The sequence below is a fragment of the Anomaloglossus baeobatrachus genome, chromosome 8 (assembly GCF_048569485.1).
Source record: "Anomaloglossus baeobatrachus isolate aAnoBae1 chromosome 8, aAnoBae1.hap1, whole genome shotgun sequence".
NCBI lineage: Eukaryota > Metazoa > Chordata > Amphibia > Anura > Aromobatidae > Anomaloglossus > Anomaloglossus baeobatrachus.
The window spans coordinates 185,684,665-185,711,787 of record NC_134360.1 but is presented as its reverse complement, the minus strand read 5'-3'; the positions used below and the strand labels follow the sequence as shown (position 1 = coordinate 185,711,787).

The window sequence follows — 27,123 nt, the reverse complement described above, 5'->3', positions numbered from 1 at the left end:
TATCCGCATTTAGTGTACAGCAAGATGCTGGAGAAGGGGTAGTGTATAAAAGACAATACAGTGAATATGGCCCTACATTCCTTGCTGCTGCTACGTTAACCCAAAAGTCCTTTTCAGGGCTAATTCAAATCTATTAGATTCTCCAGTAATACAGCTCTTATCTGCAATTAGTGTAGGGAAAGCTGCTAGAGATGGGATAGAATATTAGAGGCATCTAGGCAGAGATTATTGCCTTATAATCCTTGCTGCTACAACATAAAAAATCTATTCTATTCTTTAATAATACTACTCATAGCTGCATTTAGTATAGAGCTAAATACAGGAGAATGGGTAGTGTATTAGATTCTTCTAGGCAGGGATTATAGCCTTTTAGCCCTTGCTGCTGCAATCTAAAAACATAAGTCATTACCAGAGTCATATGTATTCTATTCCCTAGTAATACCACTCTTAGCTGCATTTAGTGTATGGATAGGTGCTGAAGGGATAGTTTTGCATTAGAGACATATAGGCAGAATTTATTGCCTTACAGTCCTTGCTGCTGCAACCTAAAACCAAAAGTTCTTTTCAGGTCTACATCTGTTCAATTCCCTAATAATATCACTGTTAGCTGCATTCAATGTATTGATAGATGCTGGAGGAGAAATAGTATTGGATTAGAGGCTTATGAGCAAGATTAGTTGCTTTACAATCCTTCTATAGGTATACTGCTGTTGAAACTTAACTGTGATGGTCAGGACATGGTTGATCTTATGTGACATATGCTGGTGTAAAGTGGGGACAGCACACCGGGATATATAGTAGTGGCTGGGGACCAAGTACAGCAGGACAGTCGCCACCATGAGGTTGCAGAAAGCCTCAGTGTCCACACTCCTAAACAGCAACATAGCCAGGGCAGAGAGCAAGCACAAAGCACACTGTATATTTTCTTTCTCCATTTCCACCTGGTCCAAATGCAAAGCTTCATCTTTAATTGTGAGCTGTGAGATTTTGAGTAGACATAGAAGCAGGATGGCTACACTGATTATGACATCATTGCCACTCACCATCTTGGTTGATTCCTCATAGTATTGTAGAACCACACAGATATCAGACATTCATGCCCACTTATTGGTTCTTATGTGCGGGAGTTGACCGGAGTATCAATGGGCATGTTTTAGCTGGTATTCAACTACAGCCGTCTGCTGTTCTCAAACCTTGCCAACATGTGCATGTGCAATGTTGAGTTACAACACATGGTCATTTCATACACCAGTCAGTGAGGTGGCACTTGGAAGCACTGCTGCAGCACTGTCAGACTGGCGGCAACTGTAGCTGACTTGCGGAAATGGGCACACACACAGCATACCTTAACAAGTAGCTCAGGCGAATCTGGTTAGGTTTTAGGAAACCACTGAACAAGTAAGTTTAGCACGTGGGCCACGCATAGTACATGTGCGAGTTTGCCAAGCTTCAGAGCTGCTACCGGGTTATGACTATTTTAACACATGACCATGCGTTGTTGTAGGTTCAGCAGCAAGAGCCACAGATCTGTCTTATTTCTTAGACCTTTTAACTACTTTGCGGCGGTGTGCTGTTTGTCACCTAAAGATATGAGTTGCCGCGTCATAGAGGCAGTGCTGCAGTGCTTCGAGATTGTGACTGATATGGATGACGTGCTCTGAGATCACAATTCAGAGACGGAGGATGAGGTGGAGGTGCAGGGACTGGTGTAGGAGGTAGAGGAACCCTGATGGAACTAGGGCCTACATCCCTCTACATCAGTAGCACGTGTGCTGTCCTAGGGTCCAACTTGGTCCCAGCCTCCACAAGATTTACCCAGTGTGCCATCAGGGAAATATAGCATCCCTAGCCAAAAACATTTGTCCATGTGTCGGTCATTAACTGGACCTTCTCAGTAATTGTGTTGGTGTTATGGGACATGTGGTGATGAGAGACGGGGATTACAAACTGTGAAAAATAGTGGTGATTGAGGACCGAGTACCTAGGGATCATCAATGCCATGGGGGTAAAGAAAGCCTCATTGCCCACACACCTAAACAGCAACATTTCCAGGGCATGCAGTTCAGAAATATGTCCGTTTAGTGTTTGGACCTGTGGGTGGGCGGCTGGGTATTTGTGTTTGTTTCAAGGCCTGGGGTACGGACAGATTGCACTAGGGCAAAGAATCAGACGTCGTTGCTGAAGGTGCTTGCAAATGTGCAACAGGTGCAGAGTAAGAGGCATCCATGCTTGCATCCTGGACATGGGATTGGCAAGCAAGTAGCACAGGGAAGAGGCTGTGGTGTCACCCACAGACAATGATTGTGGATCCAGGCATTTTCCCCATCTAGTTGGGTGCTTTGATGACATGTGCCTGAGCATGCTGGTGGTAGTAAGGTTGGTAAAGATCAGGGCCCTGCTGATCTTGGTATGGCACTGGTTGCAAATGACCACTCTTTTATCATCTGCTCTTTCTTTAAAAAAGTGCCAGATTGAGGAACACCTAAATCTCTGCCTGGGAACTTGCCATGTGTGGGTGCTCTCGGGAACAGTTGCCCAAATTTTCCCTCTGGCCACCCCACTGCCTCTTCTTTCCTGTTGCAGAGCTGCAGATCCCTCTCCCATGGCGCTGCTGCCCTCTCTCTGCATGGCACCTTGCCAGGTTGGGTCATTGATTTCATCATCCACCACCTTGTCTTTTCCTTCCACACTTGGGTCCTCCTCCTGATTTTTTGACTTATCATCATCGACCTATTGAGACACTAATTGCTGATCCCCACCTTCATCTTCTTCTGACTGTGGTTGCTCAAATATTTGGGAACCTCCACACACAATCACATCATGTCCTTCTTGAAACATGCAGGGTGAGAGGCTAGAAGAATCAACTAATAGAAATGTAAACACCTCCTTGGAGTGTCCGAGTGTTTCATGGGGATACAGTAGACAAAAAGGAACATTAGAATTTGCTTTATGTTCCGATGCTGTCATCCGGAGGGGTTGAGAAGTCTGGGACAATCAACGCATTGTTCATTTTGAGAACTGTCAGTCTGTTCCCTAAGCAGGGAGGGACAGTGAATGCGGCCTCAGATCCTCAGGTTCGACTTTGTGGACAAGAAAAATAAAACTGCATTCATCAAATGGGAGAAAGGCCCAAGTACACCTCTTGTGTGAATAAATGGACAAAGGACTTGTGGTGTTCTTTCCCCAGTATGGGTTGAAGATCTTTGCCCCCACAGAGTTCATGAATTTTCAGTGGCAAAGGTCTCCAAGCAGATAAACAAAATGTTTTGAAAACCCTGCATCAACCTACTTGAAGCCTCGACGCGCCTTGATGCTCTGAGCTGGCACAGGAATAACTGCTGCCTACCATAGCTAGAGCAAAATCGGAATCGGATGCTCCTTCAGATGTGACAATTTTGGGCTTTACCCGGCTCATCCCGATTGCCCTGGTGCGGTGGCAATCAGTGGTAATATGAAATAAAACGCATCACAACCGCCTGCGTTGTGATGCGGTTCGGTGTGTTTTTTTGCCAGGAGGTGCAGATTGGGGGCAGAAATGTCTGCACTCAAATACTCAATGTGCACACATTGCCGAATCTGGTAATTCTGCATTGCGTTCAATGAGTTCACCTGAGGTGAGGTCACTGAGTTCAATAAGTTCACATCAGGTCAGTTCACTTAGGGTCACAACTAGGGTATTGTGAGACCCTCACGCTGTGACGTCAGGAGAACTCGGTGACATCCCCACTCACAGCTGGGGCTCCATCAGTGTGTAACTGATGGTTGCATTGAGTGGTAATGTTTTCTAATGTAACTGCGTACTGCGACCTCAGATGTAGCAGAGCCGGGATCGATGTTGGACCCCATGTGGATTACGTCGGATCTGCAAGGTGTTTGGGGGGGTTAATAAATTTGAGAAAAAAGATGTGTTTTGTTTTTTGTTTTGTTTTTTTTAAATAAAGGATTTTTCTGTTTTGTGTTTATTTCTTTTGACTTACAAGGTTAGTAATGGGGGTCTCATAGACCCCTCCTCATTACTAATATGGAGCTTGATGACAGCTGTGATTCTTTGAAAAATAATGCTCATTAACCCCTTATATTACCCAGATTGCCACTGCACCAATCGGGAAATCGGGATGAGCCAGGTAAAGTGCTGGAATTGTTGCATCTAGTGGATGCGATAATTCCAGGGCGGCTGCAGGCTGTTATTGTTAGGTGATGGGGTCCCAATAACTATGGGCCACCCCAGCCTGAGAATTTGAGCCCCCAGCTGTCTGCTTTATCTTGGTATCAAAATTAGGGGGGGGGGGGCACCGTATTCCATTTTTTAAATTATTTATTTAAATAATTTTAAAAAGCCACAAGGGGTCCCTCATATTTTGATATTCAGTGAAGATAATGGGCACAGCTCTGGGCTGCAGCCTGTAGCTGTCTAATTTATCTGTGCTGGGTAGCAATTTACAGGGGACCCTACATCATTTTTACAATTATTTATTTATTTTATACTCCACAACCAATCTCAGATGCTAACATGGCGGCAGACTGACTGCAAAAAATAACAGACACTGTCACAAAAGATAGGCAGGGGAAGCAGTGAATATGCGTGATGGTTAATGAGCAGACCCAGAAGCAGTGTGGCAGTTGCGTGGGAGATCCGGTAACTTTAATTCTCCTGCTTTAATTTGTATTTTGCTTCCTTTTAACTTTTTTAAATTTTTATCCAGGTGGCCGAACATGAACAGGAACTGGATGTACAGTACAAAGTTTGTGTTCAGGGATCAGCACTGGACAAAAGTTGTCCAGTACAGAACCCGAACTTTACAGTTCTGGTTAACTCATCCCTATCCATGAGTCATCCCTGTGCTGTTCCCATTCTATTTCAGTGGTGTTTCCATCTATTTAAGAGATTTTCCAGCCCCCCAACTTCCCATTAGGGTATACCAGAAAAATGCATGAATTTCCCTTTGACTTGCATTATACTCGTTACTTGTATCGAGCCTGTCCTAGTGTTTAACTTGCTTAATTCTGGTAACAAGCACTGAAGCATTTTAGTGCTCGTCAAGTAATAAATACATGATTATCAAATCAGTTCAGATTTACAATGATTGTGTCTGTTGTATGATGTATCATGGCGGACTACCTTTTTTTTTTCCAACATTACTATGACCTCTTTTGGACCAACACATTGAGCCAAACATGAATTTAAAAAAAACAAAGATGAAAATAATATAAACATATACCCTGCTGTAACTAAATAAAAGCATAATGCATATAAAAAAAAATAGGGCACTTAGTAAACACTGTTTTTGATCAAAAAAGCGTAACGCCATCCCACCGCGACAAGGTGTACCCAACTAAATAAAAGCATAATGCATATAAATAAACATAGGGCACTTAGTAAACACTGTTTTTGATCAAAAAAGCGTAACGCCATCCCACCGCGACAAGGTGTACCCGATTGGGACAGTACCTACACTCTCTATTATTTAGACCTTACCATGTGTCAACAGATACCAATCAGAATAAGAGCAGGGAGTGGCTGTGTCCCGACAGGACACACAGCCATTAGAAGCAATATAGATGTTTCCAAACATGAATTTAGTAGTTCTGATTATCATATGGTCTCAATTGCTATAGGACTAAATTTGTTTATTAGCCTTGGCTTAAAAACTATTCTCAGACTGCCAGGCATCTAGCCATGCAGGTGCCACTTTGTTTCTCACACCTCCTGTTCCTATATAGTTGGCAATTGGTAGTTTTTGACAGCTCTGTTGTAGATTTATCAGCTCGCTGTAGTAACAGTGTCAGTAGTACAGGGTTTCTTTTTTTTTGTTTGATGGGTTATATGCTATAGTTAACAGAAATCCCTACTACATGACTATTATGGCTAGCAGATGTATATGGCAAGGCTACACAAGGTGATAATACCATGTTCTACTATTTATATTAGTGATTAAGCTAAAGGTTGTATCTGGAGATTATGGTGCACTAGGCACTCTAAGGGGTACTTTGTACACTACGACATCGCAAGCCGTTGCTTGCGATGCTGAGCGCGATAGTCCCCTCCCCCGTCGCAGCAGCGATATCTTGTGATAGCTGCCGTATCGAACATTATCGCTACGGCAGGTTCACATGCACTTACCTGCCCTGTGACGTCGCTCTGGCCGGCGACCCCCTTCCTTCTTAAGGGGGCGGGTTGTGCGGCGTCACAGCGACGTCATACGGCAGGAGGCCAATAGAAGCGGAGGGGCGGAGATGAGCGGGACGTAAACATCCCGCCCATCTCCGTCCTTCCGCATAGCCGGCGTGAGCCACGGTGACGCAGGTAAGCTGATTTTCCTCACTCCTGCGGGTTCTCACACAGCGATATGTGCTGCCGCAGGAACGAGGAACAACATCGTACAGTCGCTGCAGCTACATTATAGAAATGTCGGACGCTACACCGATGATACAATAACGATGCTTTTGCACTCGTTAATCGTATCATAAAGGATTTACACACTACGATATCGACAGCTGCGATGTCGTAATGTGCAAAGTACCCCTAAGGCTGCACTACTGCTGTGGTACATTTGTATGCCATAACAACCATGATAAAAAAAAGCACCGATCCTGAAAATTTGTTCTGTGAGAGCAGTGTACAGAACCATAGACTATCTATTAAACTTGTATACCGCTCTTTGGGCACGCTTAGAAACTCAGTGCTCCTGCATGCTAAGCAATTGTTACGTCACCGCCGGAGTCTGCTCCATTGACTTCTGCTCCGATTGCCAGGCGACGCCGTGTTCCTGCTGTGGATGGTGCTGGTGATAGGAGAGGAGTCGATGCCAGCGGCACCGATAGGTGCAGGCTCCGATCATCCACTGGGCTGGGTTAGCTTGGGATTTGCAGTGCCGCTGGCTGACTGTGGGTGGCATGTGTCTTCCAGCTGAAGTTGTCAGCGTTCAGCTACAGCCAATGGGAAGACACCACACCCTTCTTATCCCCCCCGTCACATGACCACTGCCAGAGATAGTTCTGATTTTCCTGGCTCCTGTTACGTCCTATTCTGTTTGGTGATTCCTGTGTGTTGACTTCTGCGTGTTTTCTGACTACCCTGCCTACTGTTTTTGTACCTCGCTGCCCGATCCGGATTTGACCTCTGCTACGTTTGCTGACTACGTCATTGCCTGCCAATTCTGTCCCTTTTCCGCAATTCCTGGTTTGACCCTGCCTGACTACTACTCTCATCGGACTGCAGCCTTCCACAGGTAGTGATCTCCAGGGCCCTATGTAATTCCAAATCCCTGTATAAGGGTTTAAAGGGTTTTAGGGTTCTGGGGGTCCTGCTTGATGAGTGGCTTCCCTCTAGCCTCCCCTTTTCAGCCCATCTGAGTCTGTGGATCCAGGCAGGAGTTACAGCAATACACTGCTTTTTAAATGAATGATGAGGGTGTTATAAATGTGTAAAATAACAGGCTCTTCACAGATTATGCAGCACACTGAGGTAGGACTCTCATTTTTCTGCCTTGCCCTCAAAACACAAAAGATTAATGCTTCTAAGAAATGCAGATGCTTTATTATTAACATAGCTATGTAGCATGTCATCTGACATATTAAGGTTTACTACTTATGTACAGGATCAGATCCACTATCAGTACATGAAAATAACACCAAGAACAGCATTGGAACATGATTACAGGACTAGAACCACCATCACACAGCACCAGAACAGAAATTAGTACATAAATATAGCCCCAAAACTACCAACCGTACATGACTAAAACATCAAATCCACCAGGAGTACATGGATATATCAGAAAAGCCACCTTCAGTACATGAATAAAGCATAAATATATCCAGAATAAATATACATATTCACAATCACCAGCAATACTTGAATTCATCACATGAACTATCATTAGTAAAGACATCACCAGAATCAGCACATTTCAATACATCCTAAAAGAATAATTTTGTTACTTTATTCAATTACTGCTCATGTTTCTGGTACCTAATTTGTGGTTCTGGTGTTGTATTCATGTACTGATGTTGGTTTTGGTAATGTATGTATATATTCACAGTGGTTCTGGTGATGTATTACTGTACTGATCATTATTCTGAGGATTTATTCATGTACTGAATGTGATAACAACTACTTGCAGCATCTCCTCAGCATTGTTAAAGGTGTTGTCCAGATTAATCATGAAAGTATGCAGTCACTCTTCACGACTGCAGACTTCTAGATCCTTGCATTGTGGACAGTGTGGGTTGTGAAAATTCTCCGGTGCCAGCGGCCAGAGCAGGTGGTCATGTGAACACAAGTATGCAATATGCATACTCCAAGCCACATTTCAACTAAATGTGCGTGGCCTTGCTGAATTCACTTGTATTGAGCAAGGCTGTGAATCAGACAATCCTCACAGCATGTGATGTGAGGATCCACAATTCTGTAGTCACATAGAATGAATACATACATTTGTAAAAAACCTGAAACAACCTCTTTAACAATGATAATGAAATGTGAAAGTTGTAAACCCTACAATCCACAGGTCCCTATTCAAACTAGGAGAAGTCCTAAATATGACCCTGATTTGTTCCTGCCTGCCCAAGGAGGTTGGCACCATAAGATTACGCAATGGCACCCCCACTTAACATCAGCTGACCCTGATTGTCCTTAACTGCACCCTCAACTATAAACAAAGTGAAATATAAAAACGAAATAACCATAAAGGTAGTGCACACAAGCAGACCAACAAAACGAGGAAGTGAAAACACTGCAATAGAAATAAAAAGGAAAGCAAGGCAAAGGAAAGGAAAGACAAGAGAACTATAGGCAACTGGACAAAGACAACACAGACTGTTGTTCAACAGAGAGGGAAACTGACCACACAACAAGAGGTCACTGGATGAAGCCCCAAAGTTGAGGCATGACAATCAGTACATGAATATAACACCATAACCACATCAGTATATGAATGAAGCACTAGATTAATCAACAATTAATAAATAAAGCATCAGAACGATCATAAGTACGACAATACATCACCAGATCCATCAGTAGTACATGCATACACTACCAGAATCACAATCAGTACAGCAATACAACACCCAAACTATCATCTATAAAAGAAAACATCATGGAAATCAACTCCCAGTGTGTGCTTAATATTGTTAAGGCGATGCTGCGAATTGTTGTTAGCAGCCATCATCAGACTGTGAACCATACATGAACTACAGCACTAATAAAACATAGCCAGTAGCAATACTAAACATCAATAACTTAACTTTTAGATATTTTAGGATCTGTAATCAGAATTGGTGGGGGTCTTTGACTTTTTTCTGCATATGTTCTCCGCTGTGTGTGTGCATGTCTGTCTCCTGAACTGCACACTTCTAAAAGGTCTTTTTAATGACTGGTGAGGGTCTCAGAACCCAGAAAAAAAAATGTCATAAAATTATTTACTTTATTATTACTTTTTATACTGAATGATAACCAGACCATCATAAACTATAACTGCCACACTGTATATTCTTATGAACTATAACCCCACAGCATCCCTGTATGAATTATACCCACCACCCTTTCAAAGTTTGAGCTACAGCTGTCACACTTCCCCAATTATAAACAATGAGTGCCACATTTTCCCCCATTATGAACTATAACTGTCACACTATACACATTATAAATTATTCCCACCACATCATCCTACTTTATAAATTACCACCACCACACCACCTTACCTAATGAACTATGATCTCCACAGCATACTCCCTTATGAACTATGCCCTCTACACTGTCTCCTTTGCATGCTGTAGTGTCCATTTCTTTAATACTACCCTCTTGCTGCAGTCTCTTCACACTATCTCCTCATACTAACCCAACTTCTGTATACTGTATATATACTGTGCCCTCAAACTATTCCTCCTTTATATTTACCCCTCCTATACTCTGCCCTCTCATTGTCAATTCTGTATAATTCTCCCTCCAATACTGTGCCCTAACACTATCCCTCCTCTATAACCTCCCTCCCCCAAGTTCCTTGCATCTTTATCTCCAATATGCATCACTTATTTTCTCCTGGCTCCTCATTATAGCCACCTCTGCAGCGCTGCAGAGACATTAGCAGCATAATCATGCTGCTGCACATCAGTGCAGGGAGCTGATTAGTGCTCTGTCTTTGCTTGCCCATAAAGGCACTCCCTCCTTACAATGCAGCATCAGAAAGTGCCCACCCTTCCACTCTCAGGCTGAGCAGAGAAGAGTGAGTACCCTGTATGAATTATACCCACCACCCTTTCAAAGTTTGAGCTACAGCTGTCACACTTCCCCAATTATAAACAATGAGTGCCACATTTTCCCCCATTATGAACTATAACTGTCACACTATACACATTATAAATTATTCCCACCACATCATCCTACTTTATAAATTACCACCACCACACCACCTTACCTAATGAACTATGATCTCCACAGCATACTCCCTTATGAACTATGCCCTCTACACTGTCTCATTTGCATGCTGTAGTGTCCATTTCTTTAATACTACCCTCTTGCTGCTGTCTCTTCACACTATCTCCTCATACTAACCCAACTTCAGTATACTGTATATATACTGTGCCCTCAAACTATTCCTCCTTTATATTGACCCCTCCTATACTCTGCCCTCTCATTGTCAATTCTGTATAATTCTCCCTCCAATACTGTGCCCTAACACTATCCCTCCTCTATAACCTCCCTCCCCCAAGTTCCTTGCATCTTTATCTCCACTATGCATCACTTATTTTCTCCTGGCTCCTCATTATAGCCACCTCTGCAGCGCTGCAGAGACATTAGCAGCATAATCATGCTGCTGCACATCAGTGCAGGGAGCTGATTAGTGCTCTGTCTTTGCTTGCCCATAAAGGCACTCCCTCCTTACAATGCAGCATCAGAAAGTGCCCACGCTTCCACTCTCAGGCTGAGCAGAGAAGAGTGAGTACCCTTTGGCACTGCACTGTGAGGAGAGCCTCAGGAGGGCAACAAGAGAAAGCCTCCTCTTCCCCGCTTAGGCTCTTTATATAGAGTTGAGCTGGACCGTGCTTCCCACTACTGCTCACCAGAAAAGACAAGAAGAGAGCAATAATTTCCTTCCAATCTCTCTGGTCATCCCACTTGCAGAGAAGTTGACCACACCTTTCACAATAAGACATCCTTAAAGTGAAGAAATAATATGGAACCATGGAGTTGGATCACCACTCGCACTTTGGCTCTGTCTTCTGTCCTCCAAGTGATGCAGTGTCAGCGTTCTTTGCTTGTATTCGTTCGGCAGCAGTGAACTGGTTACTCATCCACCATCCACACGCGCTCACCAATTCCTAACAGACAGAGATTGAATCATTCTTCTAATACTAAAATGAACAAATCAAGAGTCCAGTTATGGAGTGAGGGAACTGATAAGTCCAAGTATATTCAGTCTTCGCACACCCAGCCTACATGATAACTTGTAGTGAGCAGTGTGAAATTTTAGAGCCAGGAGGAGGAACACTAAAGAGCTGTCAATCAAGATAAATGGGCGTAGATTGAGTTTAATCTTAAAAAATGATTATAGTTTTCTGACATTTTCAGGTCTAAAATCTATTTAATAATGTATGCAATTTGTATTTTGAAATTTGGTGACAGAAACCTTCATATATAATAGAGTAGCTGGAGATGAAGATCCTAAGATTAGGTTAACACATGAAGTGCGGATTTTGCAGAATTTTCAGACTTTCTTTTCCACCTTATACCACAACTGTGGTTCGTAATATTCACAATATAATTGCAAGACAGAAAGCCTATGCTTCAGTTTAAATAAACTTACGTTTTCATCATCAGTTTAAGTTGCAATATTGGTAATTGGGTCGTTTGCACATGACAATAGTTACATCAGGCCACCCAAAATGTAGATTTATATTAGATAACTTAGATTTAGCTTCTGACCACACCTTAAATGTAAAATGAATGGTGATGGGCAAACACTACAATGCTCGGGTGCTCGTTACTCGACTCAAGCAATTTGTAATCAAATCCATGACAAAGTTTTTGCCCATCAGAGGGATGATGAATCTTATGGAATCCATCATGAATATGCTGGTTTATATGCTTTATATTTATAATTGTCCTGTAGGTTTCACTTTTTTATATTAGAGAATAATGAATGACCTTTGCCATGCTCTATTTCTGGAACTAGTGAGATCACGTCTGACCTTTGCAGATCTTGGAGCTCGGATATCAGCACCTTCTATATCTTTTGAGATGAAAGGTAGGTGTGATGGTGGAATATGGGGGGGGGTGTATAGTTTTGTGTAGGTTCGTGTTTTGGGTGTGTTGCTCTGTCCATTCTGTATTCCTTGTGTGTACATTGTCCTGTTTGCAGGTTTAATCACCCCCTGCTGGGCTTTTGTCACTAAGTCTGGGGGAGGGGGCCTGGGATCCACCTAAACTCTCTGTTTTACCTGGAGATTAGTCAGTTTGGCTGGGAACTACAAGAGAAGCAGGAAGATTCATCCTCTGGGGTTAGAAGCTGCGGCTACAGGCAGCACCCCAGAGAGCTGTTGAGACACCCTGATTTCCCTGCAAAAGGACTGCTGGAGGATCGTGACTGATTTATCTATGAGAGAAGCTGCAGCTTCCCAGAGAGACCTGGACATTTATCCTTTACTGGACTGTATCCTTGTTCCTGGACTATTTTACCCTCTGTGTGGTGGATTATTTTTATGAACCTTCTGGATTGCATGAAATAAAGGAACTTTGGATTGCTCACTCATCTCTAGCTCTGTTGATTGTGTGATATCGGCAAAGGACCCCGTGTCAATAGGTACATATTAAATTTAATGGGGGGTTGGAGGGAAAATTTGATCTTTACTCCCTTCTCGATGGATTCCAGGATTCTTCAGTCTGAGGAAATCATTTGCTACCAGTTAAGGAAGTTTGAGATATTGCCTCCTACATGTCTAGCATCATTACTTACCTTGGAGCAAGTACTAAAATAAATTCCGACCCTTTCCACATTTGGGTTAGCTCCAGTGTCCATCTTCCCCTTCTCTCTGTATGGGGGAGGTTGGGTCTGTGGTGGGCAAAAGGATTTTCACCTGACATGGATTACTTTTTATCGGATGTCTTTTCTAATAGTTTGTGTAGAGCAGGCCACAACATATTCACACTGAAAGGGAATAGAGCAAAACTTGGCCTTGGATACAATATGCCCGCTCAATATTTTGTCTAGCCAGATTTGATAATACTGAGGACCTGGTATGTAGAAAAGCTAGAAATACAAAAATAATCACAATAGGGTCTTGTCTATGTGAATATAGGGAAGAGAAAAAGCAGATAAGTTTACCTTGAATGGTTGGGTGGGCATAACTCCTTTAAAAGCATCAAAACAGCTGCCGTAGGTCCTACGGTGTAAGTCAAAAGATATCACAAGAAAAAGGACATGTTCCATGCTGCCGATGATGATCCAAATTAGTATCTCACCAGGAAAGGTGTGGATGTCATATGGGTTGGAGTTTAAAACCCTTTCGTTTCTTCAGCAAGACAAAAAAAACAAAACAAACATACAACCACGGGTTTTTGTCCCGATGAAGACAACAGAAGATTTTGAAAACACTTAGGGGTAATTTGCACGTTGCAAAATCGCTACTGCGATATCGTCGGGGTCAAATCGAAAGCGACGCACATCCGGCGCCGGTAACGACGTCGCAACGTGTAAAGCCTAGATGCGCCGATAAACAATTGCAAAAGCGTCTTAAAGCGGTGATCTGTGTAGCGTCGGACATTTTCAGAATGTCGCACCAATAAGAGATACGATGTTGTTCCTCGTTCCTGCGACAGCACACATCGCTGTGTATAAAGCCGCAGGAGCGAGGAACATCTCCTTACCTGCCTTTAGCACCAATGCGGAAGGAAGGAGGTGGGCGGGATGTTTACGTCCCGCTCATCTCCGTCCCTCCGCTTCTATTGGCCGCCTGCCGTGTGACGTCGCTGTAACGCCACACAACTCGCCCCCCTAGGAAGGAGGCGGGTCGCCGGCCAGCGCGACGTCGCAGGGCAGGTAAGTGCGTGTGAAGCTGCCATAGCGATAATGTTCGCTATTGCAGCTATCACAAGATATCGCATTTGCGACAGGGGCGGGTACTATCGCGCTCGGCATCGCAAGCATTGGCTGGCGATGTCGCAGCGTGCAAAGTACCCCTTAGACTCAAATAAACCATGTCATTCACTCCTTGCCTGATGTGATAAATTTGGATCAGCAGCAGCGTGGAACATTTCCTTTTTCTCCTGACATCTTGTGACTAACACAAAACACCTAGAACCTACCCTTACTGACTCTGCTGAGACATCTGCTAGGAACCCTGCAGCCTTCTGAAGGAGAAGTAAAGCCAATAAATCTTCTCTGGGAGTGCACATGCTTAGATGGCTTAAGTTTACTTCCTGCAGACAATCCTCAGGAATGGATGGGTGGACTTCTTCAGAGTCTGAACTTTCCTTTAGGGTGCACTCACATGAGCCATATGACTCACACGAGTCTCGCATCGCATCATTCAGTGAGGCCGCTCACTCTCCAGACAGGAGCATCTCAGCTGCATAGAAATACATGCAGCCGATCCACAACTGTCAGGAGAGAAGCTGGCCACGCTGGGTGATGCAATACCTGCGCGAGTCATATGGCTCGTGTGAGCGCACCCTTAAAGAGATCTTCCTGTTTTTGGTCGCACGAGGTGTCAGAGAAACTGAGAGAAGGTGGTCAGGGGAATCTGGAATTCCTGATGTACCAGTCTCTTTAAATCCTCTATTTGGACCCCTTCACTTGTCCGTGTTTCCAGTATATGACGTCTGTTTCTGCAAGTACCGGGAGACAGACACAAGTAGATCCATTAAATTCAATGGGTTTGAGCACACAGCTTTATTTTCATATGGACTGTGTGTCCATGTGCTCCACATGTCAACATGTCAGTTTTCTGACGGCAGCACGAATGTAAAGGCCCTGTCACATACAAAGATAAATCTTTGGCAGATCTGTGGTTGCAGTGAAATCATGGACATATTGTTCCATTTGTACACAGCCACAAACCTGGCACTGATTGTCAGCAATTTCACTGCAACCACAGATCCGCCGCAGATTTATCTGTGTGTGTGACAGGGACTTAAAACGGACCGCTCACTGATATGATACATGTGAAATCAATGTGACAGGTATCGGAGAAAACACGTCACCTAAAAATGTTTATACTTACCAGTCTCCAGCGCTGCTGTAACACTTTCTTCTGGGCCCACTCATTATGCTCATGAATATTCACTGTATTGACCAAGGACCTTGAAGCAAGTGTGACAGCAGTGCCAGAGACAGGTAAGTATACAAGTTCATGCTGTCCTTGTGCTATCCGGAGATCACACGGAACACACACTGACACATACGCACCTATACCACGGACCATGCAAAACATTTGTTTTTTTGCACAGACATGTGAAGGTGCCTTAGATGGTTTTTCATCTCTCAACCTTTTCTGTGCACTCCTAACAATTGTTTATTATGGGAGCTTCTTGTTACAAATAGCACTTCTATGACCATTAGATTTGGCTGGGTTTTTTTTTTTTTTTTTTTTTAATAGGAGCACCAGATCCTACTATCAAAATAAAGCTGCCACCAGAGGATAACTTACTAGGCCTGTGTTGGTGCTGGGCTCAGCAAATGTAGAGCGAAGAATAGATGCACCTTCTATGGCAGTAAGGAATCAGTCATACCCCAGGGTGTCATCCCGTAGCTAAATGACCGTGACCAAACACTGTGGGCATCACTCGGATGCGACTTCACCCCTTCCTGAAGATTTCTGATGAGCCATGTGGAGAACGAAAAAGTGAAGACCAATGGCATCCTTCTAATCGATACCATATTTTCCCCACTCCTCATCCCTTTTAGGGCCAGAAAACTATGTGTAGCAAAGCAGAATGCAATCTGAAGTGACGTCACTAGAATAAAATGGCTACTTGCGCCACCGTCTGCACTTGCGCACTGCTTGCAAGCATGGATGGGAAGGAGGGGAGGGGCTGGGGAGCAACTGGAGGGTTCCAGAGTACCATCACTCAGTATTGCCCTAAGGCATAGGAGAATGGTGTGGTCCCAGGGGAAGCGGGAGCGGCATGTTGAGGAAGAAAGCAGAGTGATCAACCTCTGCTGACTGGCTACTTATAAAAGTTAAATTTAGAAGACTGTTCACCGGCCAGAGCACCACAGAGGGTAATTAAACCACTTTGTGAGGTTAGAAAAACATGGTATAAAAAAAGTTGCGTAAAATAAAATAAAAAAAAAAAATTGCAAAGAAAAAAACACCATCTCTTTCACAATGGCCAATAAGAAGCCCAAAAAGTATGTGAGAGCCTTAGGATGAAGGTTTTTGTGTTTTGTTTTGTTTTTTTTTTTAATTCAAAGTGGACTTTTCTGCCAGAAAAATCTGAAGCGGAAATATGAAGTCTCCTGCTTTATGTGTTTGTTTTGGCTGTATTTGTGTATGAATTGTTTTTTCTGCTTCTAAATAATTCAGTGGCTTTTTTTGGTGTATTTTTCATGTAGAAACACATTATTGTATTGACATGATGCTTTTTTTATGCAATGAAAAAAACACAAAGAAACAACAGTATATGCAAATGGGAAGGTTTTCTCCTGAATTCTGCCTGGAAAACGCCTGAAAGAGTGCTCAATAAAAGCTAAAACTAATGAACATATGTAACAGGTCAAAAGACTTGCAGTGCATATGTTCAGTCTTTTGGAACTTCTTTAAAGGGAATTTGTCAGCAGGTTTTTGCTACCTCATCAGAGCAACATGATCTACGCAACGCGATTCTGAATCTAACAATGTATCACTTAGATTAATTGGTGCAGCTGCTCTGACACAGTGAAAGATTATTTTTTGTATGTATCAGAGCTTTCTGAGCTGACCACGCCCACAGCAGGCTTTTTAGTGCACTGTACATTTCCATCCACAGAAGCTGCTAATCACAGAGGAGAGGCGAAGTCTGACTACAGCTCATGTCCTGTTGAGACCCACTAATAATAAAGCTAAGAAGCTTAAACTAATATAAAAAGGTAAACAAAAGCAGACTTTGGGATAAGAGATGACTGGCTGTAAACTTCATGTTAACTTTTACAGCATGATTATTACATAACAAAAACGTCCCTTTAACCCGCCTAAAGATAATTTATTTTCTGCAGAGAAGTCTCCTGGCTGGAAGAAGTGTTGACAGTCTACGCTGCATGATGAAGAAATGAAAAGATGAATGACTTCAATTAGAGGAGTCACTAGTAAATCATTGTATTACACTATACACTGTGTAGAATGTCACTGGTGATCACTGTATTGCCTATACACTACAGAGTACCATGTATGTCACTAGGAAGTCATTGCATTACCTTTACATAATGGCACTTATGGTAATTAGTATTGTATTTTTTTTTTTTTTTATTAATGATCAGTATTGGAGTATTCGGTCACTATGTGGTGGCAATTTGTGGTCTGGTCAAGGTGTGGGGGTATTTGTTCTTTGTATGTGATATTATTTGGTCACTATGTGGTGGTAATATGTGGTCAGACCATGGTTTGGCGGTATTTGTCTCTTTGATGTAGTATTATTTGGTCAGTACATGGTGGTAATGTGTGGTCCGGTCATGGAATGACAGTATTTGTTCCTAGTATTATTGGCAATTTAAAAAATAAAAACAACATGTGACACTCCCTGAAAGTAAACTACATTAAATTTATAACTATAAAAAAAAAGAGTTTTGAATACTTTAAGACATTTTTAGTAGGTTAGAGTAGGAGTAGGACCCTACCAAGAGTCTACCTTCTCCTGGTGGCAGGCTTTCACAAAAAAAAAAAAAAATCTTTTGGCCAAAACAAAAGCTGATGGCTATGATTGCGATATGGAGTTAGATGGGAATGGTTACTGTGTGATTGGTGAGGATGTGGTACAGAAGTGGAGTTTTTTTTTTTTTTCAAGAGTGGGCGGTGGGACTGTGGAAGGTTTGAGGAGTGGAGGTCTAAAAAGCTTGCCAGTATGGGCTCCTTAAATTCCTGGTGACAGCCTTGGCCACCACTATCACAAAAACAAAACAAGTCACCGCATATACAACTAAACAGATGCCAAAGAAGATGCAATTATGTGGGTAGGCCAACGTCTATAAGAAACTGGGTGCCCCCACATAAAAAAAACCCGTGTTTTTGATGTGGAATTTGGAGCAGAACCTTGGTGAAAAACTCTCAGTGTGAATATTGCTTAAAAGTATAATTTAAAAAACAATTTAGCATTTACCAACTTATCCGGAGAAATACTACACAACTGTCATATTCAGGGGCAAACATATCATGCACGCAACCTATACAGCCCCACAGGAGCCCAGGAGTTTGAGGGTTCCATTTCTACTTCCAGAACAGGTAGAATTGTGAATTTTGAGGAGTTATTGTACTGAAAAGGGCCCATATACTGTTCTTGCACAGGGGCTGTTTTGTGTCTGTTTCCTCCAGTGGTCAGACTGTGTTGATTATAAAATGTAAAACTCAGTTTAACTATAGCATTTTAATCTTTTATTACTTAAATACACCATACTAGAGCAAGTCTCTGAAAATATCACAAATAAAAGTTTTTCTTCAATCAGCAAGTAGGTGAAAATTTCTACACAATAGCAGATTCTTTCCCCGCCCCTTCCCTTTTGCAATGGGAAGCAGCAACAATAGGACAAACAAAAATAAAAATAAAAATAAAATAAAAATAACACATACATGCATACGTACATTGTATTTTACAGAGAGATACAATAAAAGTGTTTGTGATAAAGTACCACAAAAGCTACAACTCCCCTTTATCTTATGTTCACTTTGATCGGAACATTCTTCCTCACAGCACGTAAAATAGACAAAAGAGTGAGTAGAGTTGTCAAGGGAAAGGGTGCAAACTCTGGCCAGTGCCCTGCTAATCGGTAATGAGGGTGGTAAGCAGTTTCTGAATGCATCTCGAAATTTGTTTCACAAGTCATTTTTCACCCTCGTCAAAGAAGTCCTCTGGTGAACTGCTCAATTTTATTTTATTTTTTTTCCAAAAGTCTCCCAATTAGCCCAGGTTCATGGAGTCCATAATGTGTCTTCAGTCCTTTTTCATACACCAATAAATGTGGGAAGGGCAACCAAGAAGAGAAAAAAGGTGCAATGGCATGAAGCTGGCACTGATGCTAGCTACAAAGGTGACTTGTCTACTGGAGACATATGGGATCCATCTGCGATGAACAGAACTTGAGATGAAGGCACGCATTCTATTTTATTCTGACCTTTTAACAAACCTAAAACAAGAAACAGAGAAACATTAGTCTGGTTGTTCAGACAGTAAAAATGAAATAATGACAATGTAACTGACAAACTTTACCTTTCATACACCATACACTAAAAGTCAATGCACATGGCAAAGCAGAGAGCGCTGACCTTATTTGGTGGCACTTGGGGACCTCTAGGTCCATAAAATTGACCAAAAAAAAAAAATATATGAGTGCAAAAGTATGGTGTTGCACGTGAACATTGGTATAAATCGAGGATAAGGTGAAGCATCATGCCATTTTTATTTTGGTCAGCATTAATACAAGGTATTAGAAAAAGAATATTAGAAAAGTGGTACAGAAGAGATATTCGGAATGGTGTAACACTAAGAAAATATTCTTTCACATTGTAATTTTAAAAATGGAAATAAAAGTTAATTACTAAAAGACATATCTTGACAGATGACCAATCCCCTTCCTGGATTCTACCCACTTTACGCCTGAAAAATGCTAAAACAAAGAGCATATGCACGGCAATGTCACATTTACATTATGTACACATGCTCTGTCTTTTGTAACTTCTTTTAAAAGGACGGGCTCATGACTAGAGATGAGCGAACCGGTCCCGGTTCGGCTCGAGGCGGTTCGCCGAACGGGGGGTCTGGCTCGAGTTCGGCTCGTCGAACGTTCGACGAACCGAACTCGAGCCCATAGGAAACAATGGCAGGCAATCACAAACACAGTAAAACACCTAGAAAACACCCTCAAAGGTGTCCAAAAGGTGACAAACAACTCACAACACAACACAAACACATGGGAAAGTGACAAGGACATGTACTCATGCGAAAACAAAACAGCTGGACAAGGAAAAAGAGGAGGACACACAGATATAGGCATGGCACGCCCTTCTAAAGTCATGTAAAACACCGCAAGGTGACTCCAAGCGGAGTCTCCCTTTTTTCCAAAAATTGGGCCCCACACACCCACCCCTTCAGTGGCAGCAGTTGTGCCCCAGTTGTACACTTCACAGCTAGATTTGCATCAAGCACATTCAAAAATACGCCATTCTTATCCGTCCCCAGGATGACACCGGGGTAGGTAGCAAAGTCTTTCCTGATCCCAGCTCTGTTCATCTTGGCTTCTTTTAAAAACACAGCAAGCAAGGGTTACTCCAAGCGGAGTCTCCCTTTTTTCCAAAAATTGGGCCCCACACACACCCACCCCTTCAGTGGCAGCACTTGGGCCCCAGTTGTACACTTCACAGCTAGATTTGCATCAAGCACATTCAAAAATACGCTATTCTTAACCGTCCCCAGGATGACACCGGGGTAGGTAGCAAAGTCTTTCCTGATCCCAGCTCTGTTCATCTTGGCTTCTTTTAAAAACACAGCAAGCAAGGGTTACTCCAAGCGGAGTCTCCCTTTTTTCCAAAAATTGGGCCACACAGACACCCACCCCATCAGTGGCAGCACTTGGGCCCTAGTTGCAAACAGGATGTTTTGATTTGCATCAAGCACATTCAAAAATACGCTATTCTTAGCCGTCCACAGGATGACACCGGGGTAGGTAGCAAAGTCTTTCCTGATCCCAGCTCTGTTCATCTTGGCTTCTTTTAAAAACACAGCAAGCAAGGGTTACTCCAAGCGGAGTCTCCCTTTTTTCCAAAAATTGGGCCACACAGACACCCACCCCATCAGTGGCAGCACTTGGGCCCTAGTTGCAAACAGGATGTTTTGATTTGCATCAAGCACATTCAAAAATACGCTATTCTTAGCCGTCCACAGGATGACACCGGGGTAGGTAGCAAAGTCTTTCCTGATCCCAGCTCTGTTCATCTTGGCTTCTTTTAAAAACACAGCAAGCAAGGGTTACTCCAAGCGGAGTCTCCCTTTTTTCCAAAAATTGGGCCACACAGACACCCACCCCATCAGTGGCAGCACTTGGGCCCTAGTTGCAAACAGGATGTTTTGATTTGCATCAAGCACATTCAAAAATACGCTATTCTTAGCCGTCCACAGGATGACACCGGGGTAGGTAGCAAAGTCTTTCCTGATCCCAGCTCTGTTCATCTTGGCTTCTTTTAAAAACAATGTAAGCAAGGGTTACTCCAAGCGGAGTCTCCCTTTTTTCCAAAAATTGGGCCACACAGACACCCACCCCATCAGTGGCAGCACTTGGGCCCTAGTTGCAAACAGGATGTTTTGATTTGCATCAAGCACATTCAAAAATACGCTATTCTTAGCCGTCCCCAGGATGACACCGGGGTAGGTAGCAAAGTCTTTCCTGATCCCAGCTCTGTTCATCTTGGCTTCTTTTAAAAACACAGCAAGCAAGGGTTACTCCAAGCGGAGTCTCCCTTTTTTCCAAAAATTGGGCCACACAGACACCCACCCCATCAGTGGCAGCACTTGGGCCCTAGTTGCAAACAGGATGTTTTGATTTGCATCAAGCACATTCCAAATCCACAAGCATTTACTCTCCCCAGGATGACACAGGGGTAGTAAATTCCTTCTGGATCCATGACTTGTTCATTTTGATGAACGTCAGTCTGTCCACATTGTCACTGGACAGACGCGTGCGCTTATCTGTCAGCACACACCCAGCAGCACTGAATACACGTTCAGAGACAACGCTGGCAGCTGGACACGACAGAATCTCCAAGGCGTAAGTTGCGAGCTCTGGCCATTTTTGTAGGTTTGAAGCCCAAAAGGAGCAAGGCTCCAGTTGCACAGTCATGGCATCGATGTTCATTTGGAGATACTCCTGTATCATCCTCTCCAGCCGTTGACTATGTGTCAGACTTGTTGTCTCTGGTGGCCTTGCAAAAGAGGGTCTAAAAAAATTATGAAAAGATTCCATAAAATTGCTGTTACCGGCACCAGAAAAGGTCCTACTGGTACGGGTAGACTGTTGAAGATGACGAGACCGTCCCATGTTTGTCAAGTTACAACTGGGAGATTCACTCCCTGCACCTGCACGGTTGTTTGGTGGAAAAGCCGAGCTAAGATCTAGTAACAGCTTCTGCTGATACTCCTGCATACGTGCGTCCCTTTCTATGGCTGGAATTATGTCACAAAATTTGGACTTGTACCGGGGATCTAATAGTGTGGCAATCCAGTAGTCATCATCACTTCTAATTTTGACAATACGACTGTCATGTTGGAGGTAGTGCAACAAAAAGGCACTCATGTGTCTTGCGCAGCCATGCGGACCAAGTCCATGCTGTGTTTGTGGCATAGAGGTGCTACCCGTTCTTTCTTCCTCTGACATCTGACCCCAACCTCTTTCAACTGAAATTTGACCAAGGTCTCCCTCATCCGCTGAGTCTTCCATGTCCATGGACAGTTCGTCCTCCATTTCTTCATGTTCTCCTGCACCTTGCTCAACATTTCGCCTGCTACTATGCGCCCTTGTCGATCCCTGTCCCCCATGGTCCCATGCCTGCTGCGTTGGTGATGATGAACGTCTGGACCTTGGTGATGTTGTTGTCCCTTGCGCATATGAATCCTCCTGTAGTTCCTCCCCTTCATGTTGTCCCACCCCCTGACTCCGAATAGTGTTTAGCGTGTGCTCCAGCATGTAAATGACTGGAATCGTCATGCTGATAATGGCATTGTCAGCGCTAAACATATTCGTCGCCATGTCGAAACTGTGCAGAAGGGTGCATAGGTCCTTGATCTGAGACCACTCCATCAGGGTGATCTGCCCCACCTCTGCATCTCGTTGGCCCAGGCTATACGTCATGACGTATTGCACCAGGGCTCTGCGGTGCTGCCACAGTCGCTGTAACATGTGGAGAGTTGAATTCCAGCGTGTCGCCACATCGCATTTCAGGCGATGAACCGGCAGGCCGAAAGACTTCTGGAGCGATGCAAGTCGCTCTGCTGCGGCGCTTGAACGGCGGAAGTGAGCTGACAGTTTTCGTGCCCTGTTCAGAAGGCCATCTAGGCCGGGATAGTGTGTTAAAAATTGCTGCACGACAAGGTTCAACACGTGAGCCATACAAGGTACGTGTGTCACCTTGCCCAGGCGAAGTGCCGCACCCAGGTTTGCAGCATTGTCGCACACGGCCTTACCAGGCTGCAGTTTGAGTGGAGACAACCATTTATTAAACTCGGACCGCAAAGCTGACCACAACTCCTCAGCTGTGTGACTCTTATTACCAAGACATGTCAAGCTAAAGACCGCCTGATGCCGTTGCGCTCTGCTGCCAGCATAGTAATGAGGGGTGCGTGATTCCTTCTGCGCAGTGAGAACGCTGGTGGCCTGACCAGGCAGGCTTGGGGCGGAGGTGGAGGACCCAGATGAGGTGGAGGATGCAGAAGCAGTGGCGGAACTTGGACAGACAGAGGATTGACACACAAGTCGTGGGGACGGCAAGACTTGTGCAGCAGACCCTTCACCATCTATCACCATAGTTACCCAGTGCCCAGTCAGCGACATGTAACGTCCCTGTCCATGCTTACTGGTCCAAGTATCGGTGGTGAAATGCACCCGTTCACACACAGAGTTTCTCAAGGAAGCGGTGATGTTGTGTGCGACATGCTGGTGTAGCGCGGGCACACCTTTCTTAGAGAAGTAGTGGCGACTAGGCATCTGGTACTGGGGCACAGCGACAGACATAAGGTCTCTAAAATCCTGTGTGTCCACTAGGCGGAAAGGCAGCATTTCGGTAGCCAACAGCTTACAGAGGGATAGAGTCAACCTCTTAGCTTTGTCATGGGTCGGAGGAAGTGGCCTTTTATTTGACCACATCTGAGGGACAGAGATCTGGCTGCTGTGTGTAGACGGTGTTGAGTAGGGTGTCCCTGGAAAAATGCAGGTTTGTGAGGAAAGTGCAGGCGGAGACATGATGTTGCCTTCATCCAACGTTGGTGCTATCGATGTCTGAGAGAGCTGTACACACTCACTTGTTTCCCCTTCCAAACCAACTGACGACCTTACAAGCAAACTGCCTGTTGCGGTTACAGTGGTGGAAGTTTTGCGTGGAAAAACAGGTGTGGCAGCTGTCCCCACAGTCCTAGAAGATGAAGAGCGCGCGGATGCAGTGGAAGGGGCGGGCGGTGGATGGTTCACTCCGCTAGGCCGCATTGCAGCACGGTGAGCTTCCCACCGGGACTTATGATATTTATTCATGTGACGATTCATGGAAGAAGTTGTCAAACTGCTGAGCTTTTGACCTCTACTAAGAGAATCATGACAAATGTTACATATCACATGAGTTGGGCGATCTTTTTCGATGTGAAAAAAGGACCAGGCTAGGCAAGGCTTAGAGGCCATGCGACCTGTTGATCCACCCCGAATAATGCTCATAGGCAGAGTGGTGGCTGAGGATGCAGTTGTAGACGTGCTACCAGTGCTCCGACTCTGTCCAGGAAGGCGCAAGGTAACTTCGTCGTCGGTTGCATCCTCCTCCACCGCCTCTGTTGACCTCCTCGAGTGCCTGACTGGGGGTTGACAGTAGGTGGGATCTAGAACGTCATCATCAATTGTTGTGTTTGCACTCCCCTCCCCCTCAGACCGAGCCTCTTCTTGCCCTGACGGAATATTTAAGTTGTCATCCCAATCGGGTATCTGCGTCTCATCTTCATCAGTATGTTCCTCATTGTCTATAACCACAGGTGTTACAGTTTGTGACAAAGGGTCAACATTATGCTCAGAAACTTGGTCCTCACGGCCTGAATCTGAGTCACAAAGGTTCTGGGCATCACTGCAGACCATTTCCTGTTCTGTACTCACTGTAGCTTGGGAGCAGACCTCTGATTCCCAGGCTATAGTGTGACTGAACAGCTCTGCAGACTCAGCCATCTCAGTTCCACCATACTGTGCAGGGCTGATGGAGACTTCAGAGCTGGGAGAAATCAAGTGTGATTGGGATGACAACTCAGAGGACTGGTGTTTTTTGGATGCGGTACTTGAAGTGGCTGAGAGGGCACTTGTTGGACCACTTGAGATCCATTCAAGCATTTTCCTTTTTTGCCCATCATCTACCTTTCTTCCTGTTGTTCGTGTCCGTAAAAAAGGGAGCACATCGGATTGTCCACGGTAAGTAGTAGACATCTTACTTTTGCTGGTAGATGGTCTATCTTCAGCAGATGATAATGGAGCTTTGCCACCTTCCCCACGGACAAAACCTTTTTTGCCTTTTCCACCACGCCTCTTCCCCTTTCCACCAGCATCTGTCATTTTGCCACTCATGTTGATTGCGACAAGATTGTGGACTGAAAATGTGGTAGTAAAAATTGAGAGGTGGTGAAGATTGCAGTGGTGGTCTAGCTTTATTAACAGCAGAATAATAAAGAATAAATATCCCTGACAATGCAACTTAGTTATAATTAGTTGGAGTGTGCAACGCAGGCAGACGTGCTGCAAATGTCTTTGCACTAGTGGGACTATAGCAAAGTCCAATAGCCACGTATAGGATGCCACTAGGTACACTGAGTGTTTGCTAGTATAATGGCTTGGTTAGAATGAGTTGTAGTGTGCAACGCAGGCAGACGCGCTCTGCAAATGTCTTTGCACTAGTGGGACTATAGCAAAGTCCAATAGCCACGTATAGGATGCCACTAGGTACACTGAGTGTTTGCTAGTATAATGGCTTGGTTAGAATGAGTTGTAGTGTGCAACGCAGGCAGACGCGCTCTGAAAATGTCTTTGCACTAGTGGGACTATAGCAAAGTCCAATAGCCACGTATAGGATGCCACTAGGTACACTGAGTGTTTGCTAGTATAATGGCTTGGTTAGAATGAGTTGTAGTGTGCAACGCAGGCAGACGCGCTCTGCAAATGTCTTTGCACTAGTGGGACTATAGCAAAGTCCAATAGCCACGTATAGGATGCCACTAGGTACACTGAGTGTTTGCTAGTATAATGGCTTGGTTAGAATGAGTTGTAGTGTGCAACGCAGGCAGACGCGCTCTGCAAATGTCTTTGCACTAGTGGGACTATAGCAAAGTCCAATAGCCACGTATAGGATGCCACTAGGTACACTGAGTGTTTGCTAGTATAATGGCTTGGTTAGAATGAGTTGTAGTGTGCAACGCAGGCAGACGCGCTCTGCAAATGTCTTTGCACTAGTGGGACTATAGCAAAGTCCAATAGCCACGTATAGGATGCCACTAGGTACACTGAGTGTTTGCTAGTATAATGGCTTGGTTAGAATGAGTTGTAGTGTGCAACGCAGGCAGACGCGCTCTGCAAATGTCTTTGCACTAGTGGGACTATAGCAAAGTCCAATAGCCACGTATAGGATGCCACTAGGTACACTGAGTGTTTGCTAGTATAATGGCTTGGTTAGAATGAGTTGTAGTGTGCAACGCAGGCAGACGCGCTCTGCAAATGTCTTTGCACTAGTGGGACTATAGCAAAGTCCAATAGCCACGTATAGGATGCCACTAGGTACACTGAGTGTTTGCTAGTATAATGGCTTGGTTAGAATGAGTTGTAGTGTGCAACGCAGGCAGACGCGCTCTGCAAATGTCTTTGCACTAGTGGGACTATAGCAAAGTCCAATAGCCACGTATAGGATGCCACTAGGTACACTGAGTGTTTGCTAGTATAATGGCTTGGTTAGAATGAGTTGTAGTGTGCAACGCAGGCAGACGCGCTCTGCAAATGTCTTTGCACTAGTGGGACTATAGCAAAGTCCAATAGCCACGTATAGGATGCCACTAGGTACACTGAGTGTTTGCTAGTATAATGGCTTGGTTAGAATGAGTTGTAGTGTGCAACGCAGGCAGACGCGCTCTGCAAATGTCTTTGCACTAGTGGGACTATAGCAAAGTCCAATAGCCACGTATAGGATGCCACTAGGTACACTGAGTGTTTGCTAGTATAATGGCTT

The 27,123-nt window shown here is 44.1% G+C and overlaps 1 protein-coding gene across 1 annotated transcript in view; it reads right to left on the bottom strand.

Annotated features, from left to right (window-relative positions):
* Nucleotides 1-18,538: 18,538 nt before the first annotated feature.
* Nucleotides 18,539-27,123, bottom strand: part of LMO4 (LIM domain only 4) — a 70,507-nt gene continuing 61,922 nt past the window's right edge. Inside the window, exon 5 of the mRNA XM_075322302.1 lies at nucleotides 18,539-19,310. Coding sequence (XP_075178417.1) covers nucleotides 19,302-19,310 — 9 coding nt within the window. The 3' untranslated portion in view covers nucleotides 18,539-19,301. The remainder of the gene's footprint in view (nucleotides 19,311-27,123) is intronic.